The 15,231-nt window shown below is 41.8% G+C and overlaps 1 protein-coding gene across 2 annotated transcripts in view; it reads left to right on the forward strand.

Annotated features, from left to right (window-relative positions):
- Nucleotides 1–15,231, forward strand: part of SGSM2 (small G protein signaling modulator 2) — a 1,814,022-nt gene that overhangs the window by 1,159,343 nt on the left and 639,448 nt on the right. For both annotated transcript variants that reach the window (XM_044054411.1, XM_044054410.1), the window contains exon 4: nt 5,681–5,842. In XM_044054411.1, the coding sequence (XP_043910346.1) occupies nt 5,681–5,842 (162 nt within the window). The remainder of the gene's footprint in view (nt 1–5,680; nt 5,843–15,231) is intronic.

Below are 15,231 nucleotides of genomic sequence, written 5' to 3' on the forward strand. Positions count from 1 at the left end.
GGGTATGATAATGCATTTTTTTGCATTTAGTTTCAGGCTATAGTTCTGACACCAATCATTTGCCTGATTTAGACCCTCCTGAAGGATATCTACATCATTGGGGATTCAGTGATTGCCCCCAGCTTGCAATTGTCTGCAGACTTTGTCAACTAGAGGCCTTCCCCATTGGCCTTGGCATCCGAGATGCAAATTCCGCACAGCAATGGTCTCTGCACTGAGCCCTATGGCACACCATTAGTAACTGACCTGTTGCTATAACTTGAATTACCCATTTTAACCACGTGTTTCCTGTTCTTGAGCCAATTGGCTATCCATCTGGTGATGTAGGGATTTATGCACTGTTTTGTGAGTTTACTTATAAAACCTGAGTGAGATGTTCTGTCAAATGCTTTGGCCAGGTCGAGGTAGGTGGTATGCACGGTTTTGTCCATACCCTTAGTGACTTTCTCAAAGAAGCCCACCAGCTTTTGTAGGCATGACCTGCTCTTGACAAAGCTGAATTGGGTTAGGTCCAGTGTTTGGAGGTTTCCTATGTCTTTTTTTATCAGTTCGATGATCATTCTTTCCATGGCCTTACAAACAGAACAAGTCAAGCTTATGGGTCTGTAATTTTCCAGGTCAGTTGATGCTCCTGACCATAGCTGTGCTCCACATATATAGGAACAAAGTCTGTCTGTAGGCTGTAGTTAAATAGAGACCCTATAGGGCCTGATAGGTCTTGATTTAAACTATTTAAGAGGCAACCTGGTATATCGTCAGGCCCTACTGATGCCATGTTTTTTGGCTTTAGAGAGAGCTATGGCTACCTGTTTATTGGTGATAATTGGCAGAGGAGTGGTGGAGGGTTATCTCCTGGGTGGAGAACTAGGGGTGATGAGGAAGTGACGTTTGAGCTGAATTTAATGGCCAGCTGATTTGCTTTATCTTCTGACTGAGTATAGGAGATGCTTTCTGTGACTAATTCTGCACATTGTTGAGTGTTGCCCTTAAGACTGCTAACATAATTGAAAAATGCCTTATGGTTATCCTTAACTTTGGAGGTTATTTTTTTTTTACATCAAAACCTGTTTTCAGAAACTTGACTAGATCCTTGATTCACTTGTTTATACTAATGAGGGATTTATTGCTATGTTGTGCACATTCCTTCTTACTTCTCGACAGAATTTTCTTTCTTCTGTTGTACAACCTATTAAGATCAGGGGTCCAACAGAGTGGCTTGTTTTTGCAGTTTGACCTGGGCTTATTTCAGTTCTGTATTGCCATTTCTATGCAGTTGTTTATGTGGTTGTACAGGGCTTTTGTGTACTCCTTTGCATAGGCTTCTGTGTTTTTTGGATTTGGGGGAGCTTAGAATCTAGCTATGCTGGTACTTAATAGGAGATAGTTTGCCTTAGAAAAGTTCTTAAAGTTTTTGGGGTTTGGTGGTGGGGGGGGGGGGGTAGTTTTACCTTAGTTTCTAGGGAGACTGCTTTGTGATCTGATCTTTCTAGTTAGGACAGGATATTTGTTCTCCTGGTGGAAGTGCAGACCAGCTGCTCCAGGGTATTTGAATTAAAAAAAAAATCAAGGAATCATTGGACCTGTATGTTACTGGTCATGTATGTCTCCCAGCTAATGGAGGCATAGTTAAAATCACCCATGAGTATGGTATTGGGCTGGATGGTGAGTGATTCAAGTAACTACATATGATGTGTGGATTTTCTGGTTCATGGAGGGGGACCTGTAGCTAGCAAGAATATAGTAATGAACTCTTCCCATAATTAGTTGGACATGGAGTTGCTCAAGCATGTCATATTGTTTCAGGACCATCTTTCATAGGATGCAATCACAGTCCACACAGGCAATATATCATTAGTGTGGTGCATCAAAAAAAGGAAGAACTAGAACCTGTTGCCTCTTTCAGGAAGGAAAGAGGGTATGGGAGTGGACAACAGACTCATAGCACTTTGATATCTATGCACATCCCCAGGTGTGCTAAGTCATGAGTAGACAGGCTTAACAGGTGCATCCTAATATCACAGGCGTGATCCTTCACCTTGATAACAGCACGGGTGAATTTTTCCCAGCAGAAATACCTTGATGCAGTTTGTTTGCATCCCTGACCAACACCAAGTGCAGCAACTTTTTCCTGTCTCGCCTCTCCTCAGGGAAAAGCTTCCTGGGGCACTCTAGTTCATCAAGTGTCAGTGAGTCAGCCCTGTTTATATTGTTTGCCATGAATAGGTGCGTTTCAAATTAAACAATACGTATATTTTCCACATCTACTTTTAAGTATATAAAAGCTGATAAATTTAATATTGTTACAATTTTTCTAATTTTTTGTTGCTGAGGATCACTTGTCTGTGATGAATAAAGGCTTGTTGCTTTGGAACACTACCTGGGTTTCATGATTTTTGGAAATTATTGTAACTGAGCTCATCAACAAAGTTTTAAGACCACTAGTTTCTCTGTTTTTTATTTGTTCCTCAACACTTGTGGTGGTGAAGTTGGAACTAGACAGATTCCTCTGCTTCATTTTTTTCTACTCCACACATTCCTGCCATTGCCCTTGATAATGAGATTCATACCAAAACCTAATTTGTGATGACCCAAATATATTTTCATTAATTTAATTAACCGTTTGCAATTGTTTAGCAATTAATTAGGTAATTAATGCTTGCTCCCCAGTCATGTCGGTGCATCCTGAAGGACATAGTAATTTAAAGTATGTGCCAATGGGCATCTGGCTCCATTTATCTTGTATTTGTGACACATTTAAAAGTTAAATTTTAACAGAGAGTAAAAAAAAAAGCTTTCTTTTACAATGAATTAGTGATCGCAAGCATGACCATGCAATCGGGAAAATGGCAAGTCATACTGTTAAGTAGTAAAATTTCTTTCCACTTCATCTTTAAGTCAAGGATTATCCAGCATTACTGCTTAGCTGCTTCAAATATGTAATTCTGCAACTTTATGTATCATTATTTTTCATTTTTATTTTCTTGAAATGCGAATTTGGTGCCATATAATTTCAAACACTTTCTTTGTGCCAGACACTAGATTCCAGTGCTTGCATTTACTAGAGTATTGTCACCATGACAACGTTATTGCCATTTTAGAGACTTGTTTTTTCTAAAATTTGCTAGTACAATAGAAAAATAGATGACAATGTGCCATCTTAATATAAGACAAAGCATAGAGTGGTAGAGTATTGGGAACAGAGTGTATTTCCCATACGGGTGTACTTGTCTGCTTTCACACTAAGTGAATCTTCTTCTTTTTCTTTTGTCTTTTCCTGGTTGGGGGTCGCCGCAGCGGATCACCTGTCTGCTCATGATTGGAGTGGTGTTTTACGGTGTTGAGTTGCCAGCCCGGCTCCCAACCTTCCACAGAAGGTACACACGCACATGCATTCACGCCTAGGGCCAATTAGTGTGTCCAGTCCACCTACAGCATGTCTTTGGGATGTGAGAGGAAACCCACACCACCACAGGGAGGACATGCAAACTCTGCACAGAAGTTACCCCAGTCAAGGATCGAACCAGAATACCTCTTACTGTGAGGCAGCAATGCTAACCGCTGCACCACCGTGGCCGCCCTTTTCACACTAAGTGAATAAGCCTGTCATAATCATTCATACATATCCATAAACATAATTCAGTTCACATGCATACTAGAAATCAAACTGTATGTGTTTCTTGGCATGTGATATGCATGCCTACTTTATATATGTCTTCTGTTCATGAATGCATGATTTCCATTTGAAATGTTTAAAAAAATCACAATTAGTTCTGTCCTGGGTAGCATTCCACACTTTGCTACCATGTACATGCACATTTTGGCAATTTCAGTATAATTTTGTTTTTCTGCTCCACCATCTTTAGTTGCAGGTTTGTGCAGTATGACACCCATTTTCAAAAGTAAAAGTAATTTTTTGACATTTTCTTGAGTAGCACAGGTCTCCACTGGTACCTTGCTTTCGGTTTCCTCAGCTCAATATTGCTACAACCACAGAAATGACAAAAGTGTTCTGTCTTCAGTGAAATGTAGGACTGTATGTTATAGGAGTGTTCTGGAGTATGTTCTGGAGTGTTTCTCCCCGGGCCTCCGCTGAAAACAGGATCTGTGGAACCTAGTCGGACTTTCCCGGTCAACAAAACGTTAAAAAAAAAAAAAAAAAAAATAGGCATTAGGACCCCTCAGCATGGGGAATTCTTTAGGCTGTTTATTCCTTCCCCTTGTTCCCATGATACTGCTTGCCTCACATCTTCACAGTTCTTCACTGCTGTGTGTCAGGTCTGGCCACGAGAATTATTGTTCTCAGGTGGTTGCCTCAGAATTTTTGTTTTTTTATGGGGAGGGACAAGATTCACTCCAATCAGTGCAGTGTTTACAGTTAATCAAATTAATTTAGAGGAAGTCTTATTCCTCACTTTTATCTTTCCCTTCCAGTCAGCTAATTAATTTGTCTCCTAATTCCCATATTCCCCAGGTAAATTATACCTTACTGGCATAAGTGGAGTCCTTTATGTCTTTTATATGCAAATGAAGCCCTTTTACATTTGCATATATGAATCGCAGTAATACGCAAACATGTAATACCTCTCCCCCTACCGCTTATGCCTTATGCATGTTATGCCTTAGGGAGGTGTGTTTACCAAAACACCTTCATACTTCTGCAGTCAGTGTGGATGACCTCTTGTAACCTTAGCTGCATAAGGACATAGTGCCGCTCTTTATGGATTACTTCAACGAACTTACGGAGGGCATTACTATGAATACCACCCTGAGTCTTATAGAATCTAACATCTGCATATACGGTGGAAGTATGTTTATTGAATTTATAGTGCTGCACAATAAAGTAATCAAATGATGTAAGGATATACAGTGGAATTATATTTAAAGACAGAAAAGAAAAAATGTTCTCCCGCAGCATTTGGAGACTACTAAAATTTATGTGATGGTATAATTAGTTAAGATCGAGACTGTATAGTTGGAGGAATGGAGGAACTGTAGGGGAAAGAATATGGCTGTGAAGATAGCAGCTGTTAAGTAAGATTATTCTATAAAATGAATAGGATCCACTCCATTTTAGGGATGAGGGAAGGACTTATCAAAATATGGGCACTAAGACAAAGATGCTGTGCTCACTTGCCTGTCAGTTTGCTGTAAGGAGTTATCAGAGATGGTGTACAAGTTACCATCAACATGAGAATGGTAATGCATGTTAAGTAAGAGCCTGTTGATAAAAAAGGGAAAATGTTCCATTTGCAGAAGTTTAAAAAGAAGGGATCCTAATAGAAGATATACTGTTTTCCTGGACATAGAGCATGGAACAGTTCAGCTTTGGACAGGACTAGGCAGAAAGAAGACTTTTTTTCTGTAGAAAAGTTGACCACAGATAGGGACTCTGGACATCATAGCTTCATGTTAGAGTCTCAAATGCCTTTTGAAAATGGTTATGTTAAAGACTTTATGAGAAATGCATTGTTATGAATTGAAGTGCTGAATGTGTTTTCACAAATAAAAAGTGCTGTTGGTGTTCTTAAAAAATTGCATTTATTTTATAGTAGTATAGTAGGTAAATAAACAGCAGCAGTATTACTGCTATTTGAAAAAGAATGATATTTATATTATTGCAGTGTATTAGGGCTCTGAAATACTTTGTTTTAAATATGTTTTTTTTTTTTGTTTGTTTTAGAAAGAACCAGTCTTTTGATCAAGAATCACTAAAAAGGCAAGGCTCATCTGCAGGAAAACCTCCAACACTGACACCTCAAGCTGTGAAGCACATTTGGGTTCGGACAGCTTTATTTGACAAAGTACTAGATAAAGTTGTAGAGTACATTGTTGAGAATTCCAGGTAAGTATGTTTTAATCGGGTAGAAAATTTCCCTTCAAAGGTAAAATACAAAAAAATATAGGTTAACAGTGTAAAACAGGTGAGTCTCTAGGGTCTCTAGATTATGAAGAATAACACAGTTTACTAAGAAAGGTTGTAAATCTCAACAAACTAGAATTCAGTATTTATAGCAACAGATATTGATGTGTACAGTAAAGTGTCAAGAAATATGTCCCTCACATAGCAAATAAATACTTTTATTACTTGTTTTAATGTTAAAATGTACTACTTGCATTTTTATTGTTTACGGCAGTGGAATGCTAGTAACATCTGAAAAGTACTTTCAAAGAACCTTTATTAAACTGGAAAATGTGCTTTTATGTTTCATAAGAGTGCTACACCGATGTTCTTCGTGTTTCACTGTTGCAGTCATCACATTTGGGTTATCTGCTTGCAGTAGCCCGCAGTCAGCCTGATTAATAAAGTCTTGGGTCCTGTGTCGGTTGCTGTCCCTTCTTCCATGATGTCAGGGGTATAAAACATGCAGCTGATGCCATTACATCAGTCTTTCTTGTCGTGCGGTGCCCGAAGCAGAAGCAGTTCGCAAGTGCTGGTCGTCCGACGCCTGAAATTTTTGTTTTCGAGTTTCAGAACAGAAGTCTTCAACTAAAGCTAAGTACCCCGTTGGGGAAACATTTTCTTGCTCCTTACCAATGTCAGTAAAAGTTAATAATGGCATTTCTTGTGGAAAGCAAATACCTCATCAAAGATTTAATCCGTACTGTATTCCTTGCCTAGGCCCTGACCACAGTGTACCTTGCTGTCAGTTTTGTGCCTTATTTAATCAACTCTCTATCCATCGTCTGTATATTTTCACCTCTAAGCATTTCGGTTCTTGGTTCAATTATCCAGAAATGTCGTCGGTAAGCCATCCGACTACCAGAATTCCAAAAAACGCAAAGATAAAGACCAAGACAGGCTGCCTAGGTCCAAAGCTGCCGACAACACTTCTCCTAAGCCAGTAGCCAGTTCGCCGGTACTTAGTGAAGTGCTTTCGCAGCTCTTGATACCTGCTACTTCAGATTCGCAGGCCTCTACTGAGACCCATTCGGAATCCGGTATGCCACGAGATGCTTCAACTGTGGAACCTGCAGATGTCTCTACCCAGGATGGGTCCGGAGCCGCTGTGCAGGCACTGGCTTCTGGGGCTGTATTCAGGCCTACGGACTTGCATATTAAACCGTTGCCTCCTTCTTCTTTAAGGCCTAAACCTTGAACCATGCCTAGAAAACCAACGCCCAGGCCACATGCTCAGGCCTCTATGCCTAAAAAACAAATAAGAATGGCTGAAGATCTTATAACTTTAAGCAGAGGAAGCCAACCACCCTCTTCTAAGAGACCTAGGTCTGAAATTGTTTATGAATCTTCTGACCAGAATTCTTATTTTTCTGATTCTTCTGATGATCTGGATTTACCCATGAGGATTCTGATGCAGAGGACTCTATTCCCTCTGATTCCCCTCCAGAGGATTTTTGTTTTGGTGAAACCTTGCACACTCTAAGGGAGCATTTCCACTGGGAAAGCCAGGCTTTTTCTGATTCGAAAAGAGACTTGGGGATTTCTTACTCTTGCCTCAGCATAGGCCTTTAGCTATACCTCCTGTACATTGTTGATGATGCCTTTTTGGAATCTAGTTTGGCCCTGATTCTTTGCCTCCTGCTCCCAGAAAACCTGACAGATATTACAGGGTTCCTGATTCTCACAAGTTCCTTTTAAAAATCCTATTCAGAGACTATTTCACAGGGACCCAAGGGCATTAAGGCTTCTACTGCCAAAAACCCTATCCCTTCTGATAGAGAGACTCCAGGGCGCTGGATAGATGGGGTAAGAAGGTTTACACTTCTGCAAACTTGGCCAATTAGGGCCTTAAACTGTCAGTTTCATATGTTAAAGTATCAACAACATATTATTGGATTGCTTAAAAAGAAAATTATGTTGAGTCCTGACTGTGCTGAAAATAAGGAATTACAGGATTTAATGCATTCTGCTGAACAGGTTGGAAAACATACTTTGCAATGTGGGTTTGATTCTTTAGAGGCCTCTTGTAGGGCTGCTGTCACTGGGTTTGTACTCAGAAGGCATGCTTGGCTTAAGGAGCAATCTTTGCCTGATCATGTTAAAGCTAAACTGTTGGATGCTCCCGTAAATCAGAACCGCCTGTTTAGCAACAAAGCTGAGGAAGTTCTTAAAAAGGTGGAAGATAAAGATAAATCTGTGCAAACTGTTAAAGATTTCTTACAAGTTCAGCCTCCAAGATTTAGTAGGCATTGGCCCTCTAAGAACTGGTCCTTTCCGGCTCCTTCCTGGCCTTCTCAATCCAAACCCAGGCACATCAAAAACCCCAGGTTTCAGTTCCAGGGTATGCACAAGACTAAGCAGTTGGGGGGCTTCCGCTTCCAAATCTGGGAGTAGTAAGATTCCCCCCTATGGAAAACTGTCTCAATGACTTGATTTTAAAACTTCCAAGCACTTCTCAACTGAATGCTCCTTTAGGGGGAAAGATTGGTCTTCAGGCCAAAAACTGGGAACTCATTACCCAGGACAAATGGGTTTTAAATATAGTGTCCCAAGGATACAGATTTCACTTCCACACATTACCAACGCCAAAAGGTTGGCCAGATGTACCCCCAAATCAGTGGGCAGAGGGTCAAAAGCAAATACTCTCTTTTAAACATAAAGTCTATTCAAACTGTACCAGAAGAGGAAAAAGGACAAGGTTTCTACTCAAGACTTTTCCTGGTACCCAGAAAAGACAATTCATGGTGTCCTGTTCTGGACCTGTCTACTCTAAATACCTTTTTGGTGATTCCAGAATTCAAGATGCTGACTCTTCACCAGTTGCTTCCTATGTAGGAAAGGATGCCTGGATGGTAACACTCGATTTAAAGGAAGCATACCTGCACATCCCAATCAGGGAATCTTGCAGAAAATGCCTAAGCTTCAAAGCAGGCTACAGTCACTACCAGTTCTTTGCACTGCCCTTTGGCTTATCTACTGCACCCAGGGCATTCACAAAGTGCCTATCCCCAATCATTGCATTTTGCAGGCAAAGAAATATTCAAATATACCCATACCTGGATAATTGTTTAATTCAGGCAGAAAGCCAGGACATACTTTTGAATCATCTGGCCTTTGTACAAAGGGTGCTAACTTGTCTGGGGTACACCATAAACAAAAAGAAATCACACCTGGTACCCTGTCAACAAATCATATTCCTGGGAGCAAGCTTGAATACAACTTCCCAGATGGTTTTCCTCACGACAGAGAAACAAATTTATTTGACAACCTACTTCAAACAAGTGGCCACAAAACCCTACTATCTGCAAGGCAAATGCTACAAGCCTTGAGATTCATGGCCTCCTGCATTCTTCTAATTCTATATGCAAGACTGCATATGAGGAAACTACAATGGTATCTAAAAAGCCTATGGTGTCAACATTCTCAAGATTTAGCAGCAATGATTCCTATCATACCATGCCTACGCCTAGAGTTTCTTTGGTGGGCAGAGGCCTGCCACCAAAACAAGGGACTACCATTCACACCAACACCTGCCACCCAAACCCTAACAACAGATGCATCAGATTATACATGGGGGGCTCACCTGGCAGGGAAGTGCATTCAGGGCAAATGGAACCCAAGTCAAATGCACTTGTATATCAATCAAAAAGAAATGCTAGCTGTACAGAATGCTCTGACAGCCTTCAAGGACCACTTTCTTCCAGGACAATTAATGGTAAAGACGGACAACACCACTGTTATGTGGTACATAAACAAGCAGGGGGGCTGCAGACTAGCCATGGCATTGTGGAACATAGCCCTGAGCTGCCAAGTGCATCTACAAGCTCAATTCCTGCCAGGAAAACTAAATACGCTGGCAGACAAACTAAGCAGAAACCTCATGGACCCACTCAAGTGGAAACTGGTACCAAGGATTTTCAAAATGTTGACAAGCAAATGGGGGGAGCCCAGATATAGTCCTGTTTGCCCCCCCACTCAGAACTATCAATTGGACACATTTTGCACAAGGACTCCAACAAGCTTAAAAAGTGGATGCTCTGTCCTTCAGCTGGAAAAAACAGTTTATGCCTTTCCTCCTCTGCCTCTGCTCTCCAAAGTACTACTAGAGATCAAACAAGACAAACAAAGGACGATTTTGATTGCACCAGACTGGCCATGCCAACACTGGGTACCCCCTGTTGCACAGCATGTCACTGTTGGCCCCATGGCATCTGCCTCAGACTCCTACCCTATTGTCTCAGCAGGAGAACCAGATTCTGCACCCTCATCTTCATACACTGAACCTAGCAGCCTGGATAATTACCTAATCTCTCATTTACCATCCCTCAGTAAACCAGTGATGGATATCATTTTAGAGGCAAGGAGGCCTAGTACTAGAAAATTTTATGCTGAAAAATGGAAAAGATTCTGTGCCTGGAACCAATCTCAAGGGATGAGCACAGCAGTGCCCAATTTACCTCCGATTTTACAATACTTAACTGAGATGCTTCAGAAGGGCCTGTCTCTCTCCTCCATCAAAATTCATGCCTCAGCCATTTCAGCTCATTATAACACAGAACCTCCACTCTTCTCTCATCCATTGCTTAAGCAGTTCCTCAGCGGGGCCAAAAATCTATGGCCACCCAGGAGAGCACCAAATCCAGCCTGGGGCCTTAACTTTGTATCGGAAAACTCACCCTTCCTCCTTTCAAACCAGCTGCCACTGCGGACTTAAAATTCCTCTCTTGGAAAACAGCTTTCCTTTTAGTAATCACTTCAGCAAGAAGGGTATCTGAATTACAGGCCCTCATGGCAGTGGAGCCTTTGATCATCTTTCATGCAGACAGGGTGTCCCTCAGGACCAATCCCTCCTTCATGCCCCAGGTGGTATCCAGTGTGGCCCTTAATCAGTCCATTCATTTGCCAACCTTCTTTCTTAATCCACAGAACAAAGGGGAATGGATACTACACTTCTTAGACATGCACAGACAACTTAGACAGGACTAAACCTCAAAGGAAATCTGACCAACTGCTGGTGGCATTTGCTGCAGGGGCAGAGGGGAAGGCTATTTCAAAACAAACCATTTCCAAATGGATAGGCCGTTGCATTCATTTCTGCTACAAGCACCATGGAAAACCTATCCCACAGGGGATCAGACCCCACTCAACCAGGGCTGCATCTACCTCTACAGCCTTTCTCAGAGGCGTCCCTACCAGGGACATCCTAGAAGCTGCGACATGGAGTTCTGTGCATACTTTCACCAAGCATTACCATCTACCAATTTTCTCTAAATCCAGAGCTGGTTTTGCCACTGCAGTCTTGCAGGGCCTTATAGCTGGTCCTAATGCTATCTAAATTCCTCCTCCCATCCTTAGCTTTGGGAATCTACCCAAATGTGATGACTGTAACAGTGAAACATGAAGAACATAGTGCAGTTGTGTACACTTACCATAAATGTAGATGTTAGAATGTATTCACTGTTGCAGTCCTGGTTACCCTCACTCCAGCCCCCTTTCTTCTTTTGGCTGTACCTCTACTCTCCTTTACTTTGCTCAAAAGCTCTTTGGTGTATTTGCTTTTTTGTTGGAGGTATAACCTTGTATATTTATAGAGTTAATTGCTTCCCATTGTGGGTGCACCTGACATCTGGGGCAAGAAAAACTGATGTAATGGCATTGGCTGCATGTTTTATACCCCTGATGACCTTATGTCATGGAAGAAGGGACAACAACCAACGCAGGACCCAAGACTTTGTTAATCAGGCCAGCTGAGGGCTACTGCAAGCAGATAACCCAAATGTGATGACTGCAACAGTGAATACACTCGAACATCTACATTTATGGTAAGTGTACACAACTGTACTTTCTGGCAGTATCAGATCAGCCAAGTAGAGAGGCATGATGTGGGTGAACTACAGTAGTCCATCGAAATGTACAATCAATGTAACAAGTAGCAAAGCTTCTGAAAAGGAAGTATAGCATGAGTATATGTTGGGAGGAAGCTTAAATTCTTGCTTTTGTGAATTTTGGGATTTTTTGCTCTACACTTCACTCAGCTTCTGCTTTGAGAATACTTAAATGAAGATTATTCAGCTATAATTTTAGAAATATTCTCGTGTTTGCTGTTTTAAAGTAGGAAGAGTAACAATTTTTACTCTGCCTCTTTCTATATATAAATATATATTACGGAACGGAGTTCTTTCAGTTCATATCTATGAAGTACGCTTTCTGTGATATCACAGGCCAGTATGTCTGATTGCTCCAGATATTTTGAAGCATGCTAATATTCCTTCATTTATTCAGTGAATACCCATTTAGTCAAATTCAGGGATATAGGAGAGCTAAAACCTATTTTGGCACTCAGTTGGGCACAAGGCTAAGGGACTAATCCCAAATAGGATCCCAACCCTTTACAGGGCATACACATACTCACACACACCTACAGGAGACAGTTTGGAGGAATGTCATTTCATCTACAGCATGTCTTTTGGATGTGGGTGGACACCAAAGTACCTGGCAAAAATCCACATGACTTCCTCACAGAAGGCACCCCAGCTAGGAACTGGACTAGAAAGCTAAATGCTATAAGGCAACACAATAACACTTGTTCATTTTGCCTATTGGGAGCTCTAGGAAGAAAGGAAAGGAAGGAACGGCTTTATGTTCTTCGTGTTTCACTGCTGCAGTCATCACCTGCTGTGGTAGCCATTGGCCGTCCCAAATACCAGAGTCAGTGATTTTCTGCATCAGCTGCTGTCTTGATGTCAGGTTGTCAGTGCTATAAAAGAGAGAAGCCGATACCATTACATCTTCATTCTTGTTGCGGCACCCATAGCAGAAGCAGTTCACAAGTGTGCTGGTCAGTCGCTATCAGAGTTTTGATTTACAGCTGAAAACGTCTAAAGCTAAGTACGCCATTGGGATCCTTCTTTTCTTGTACTAACCAATGTCCGAAAAAGTTAACAGTTGTCTCCCTGTGAAGGGAGGCATTGTGAGTTTTTGCCATAGAGGGCTGACTTAGAACTCCCTGCCTTTGGAGTGGAAGTGGCCCACACTTTGGTTGTCTGCTGTTCCCGGTGTGGGAGTCTGGGTGGTCTGTCCCTGTGGGGCTTACCTTGCCCCTGTCTGTTAGGTACAGGAAAGGACCAGTGTTTTGAGGGAAAATTCCTGCTGAACCTAGGAGGTTGTACCTGAAGGAAATCTTTTACTGTTTGCATAGATTTTGCTTTGTCTTCCATCTTTTTAAGCAGCTCTTCTGCTTTTTTCTCCAAACAAGCAGTCCTTATCCAGGGGTGCATCACGTAATTTAGACTTGACATGATCAACCATGCATGTCTCCTAATGACAGATCCTGACACTGCTGCCCAACTTGAGGCTTCTAGGGCATCATATCTACAATGTAATGAGTGCGTAGCCACTTGACAAGTAGAGTGCAGTAAATCTGCTAACTCCTTCAAATTGGCACAGTGAGGAAAGGTAGAAATTTTTTGTTTTAACAGTTCCAAAGTGTGTCGTTGATATTTTAACATGTGGAACTGAAGTTGAGAGCTCTGATGGCCAATGTTGCAGAGGGTGTATACTTTTTTTATCCCATCTGCCCAGAGATCTGGAGTCTTTGTCAGAAGGAGTAGGATTTTTTGTAGAACTAGCCTTAGATCCTTTTGGTCCCTGTGTAATGACCTCCGGATCTGCAGCAGGATTTCTGTACAGGTATTTGGGAGAGTCCGATACTCTCTAATACCTTTCAGGTTTTATGGGAGCAGGTGGGAGGGTCTCAGGAGTTAAACTGGATTCCTGGAAGACATCACCAACCTCCTCTTATGATAGGAGGGATGGCCAAGGGTCTGTGCTGGGGCAGGTCTAAAAACTCTCTTAGTCTTTTCTTTGACTGAGGGAAGTCCTGGGATTCCCAGTAGAAAGGTTCTCTGAGGGTGTGAAGAGTTGCCCCAAAGGAAAGATATTCAGGTGGGGAGGCAGAGGGAATGGATTCCTTTGCATCTGAATCCTCACAAGCAGTCAGAGGTTGTTTTTCTCTTCAAAATTTGAATAATCAGACTCCTCAGAATCCTGTTCTGTTAGAATTTCAGGAGAAAGGTTTCTTTTCCTTTTAGAAGTCGTGGTCTGACTACCATGATAAGATCCTCTGCCATTTTAACCATTTGAGTTTGGGGAGGAGAAGCAGGAGTAACATGGTTGCTAAAGGTCGTTTTCCTGGGAATGGCCTTGCCTCTAGGCCTAACTGACTCCATTGGTCTGAGAGGAACAGTAGTCGGAAGAGAAGTCATCGCTTTTTGTCTGGAATTGTTAGTGCGAAAGGTCTTCTCGGAAGCCGGTGCCTGCGTTATGGCTCCAGAACCAACCAAGGCAGAGACGACCAAAGGCTCATAAGACAAAGAAGATTTCTGTGGCATACCAGACTCTGAAAGGGTCTTGGTAGAAGCCTGTGAAGTAATCGAATTGGGCATCAGGGGCTGCAAATACGCCTTACTGAATTCCAGAGAACTGACGACCTGCTTAGTGGTAAGGTCGTCAGAAGGCTTGGCCTTGTGCAGTCGGTCTCTGTCTTTATCCTTACATTTTTTCAGAATGCCTATGAAAGGTTGGTTGATGGATGCCATTTTAGAAAGTGAAGACAGAAGACGAAAATACCTGGCTACAAAAAGACCTCTATGGCTAATGGTTCTCGCATTAAAGAGGGCACAGAACTGGCAACAGGGGACATCGTGATCAGAGCCTAAACAAGTGACACAGTATGAGTGAAAGTTTTGGTATTGTATTCGCTTTCCACAGGCGAGACGATTGTTAGCTTTTTCGGACATTGGTTAGTGTAATAAAAAAAGGATCCCCAACAGGGTACTTTAGACATTTTCAGCTGTAAAACAAAACTCTGGTAACGACCGACCGTCACACTTGCGAACTGCTTCTGCTACTAGCTCCACGGCAAGAAAGACTGATGTAATGGCGTCGGCTGCTCTCCTTTATAGCACTGACGACCTGACATCAGGCAGCATGCAACAGCAGCTAACGCAGTAAAACATTGACTCTGGTATTTGGGCCTGCCGAGGTCTACCACAGCAGGGATAATCCATAGGTGGAGACTGCAACAGTAAATACACTCGAACATATACATTTATGGTAAATGTGCACAACTGTACTTTTTGTACATAGTAGTGGACATTTTATTCTCTGTATAGTGCTTGGATAGTAGTGCAGAAGTAAATTTCTAAATTCCTTTTCATTGCAGTTCTTTCAGTTTTATCTTATATTGTGTTGATTTATTTTAAGGATTTGATACTGTCATGAATTTACTTTAATTACAATCAAAAGAGGTGTTTTGCTTGTCATTTGAACTT

This window comes from Protopterus annectens, chromosome 13.part0 (assembly GCF_019279795.1).
Source record: "Protopterus annectens isolate FY-2018-M chromosome 13.part0, PAN1.0, whole genome shotgun sequence".
Taxonomy (NCBI): domain Eukaryota; kingdom Metazoa; phylum Chordata; order Ceratodontiformes; family Protopteridae; genus Protopterus; species Protopterus annectens.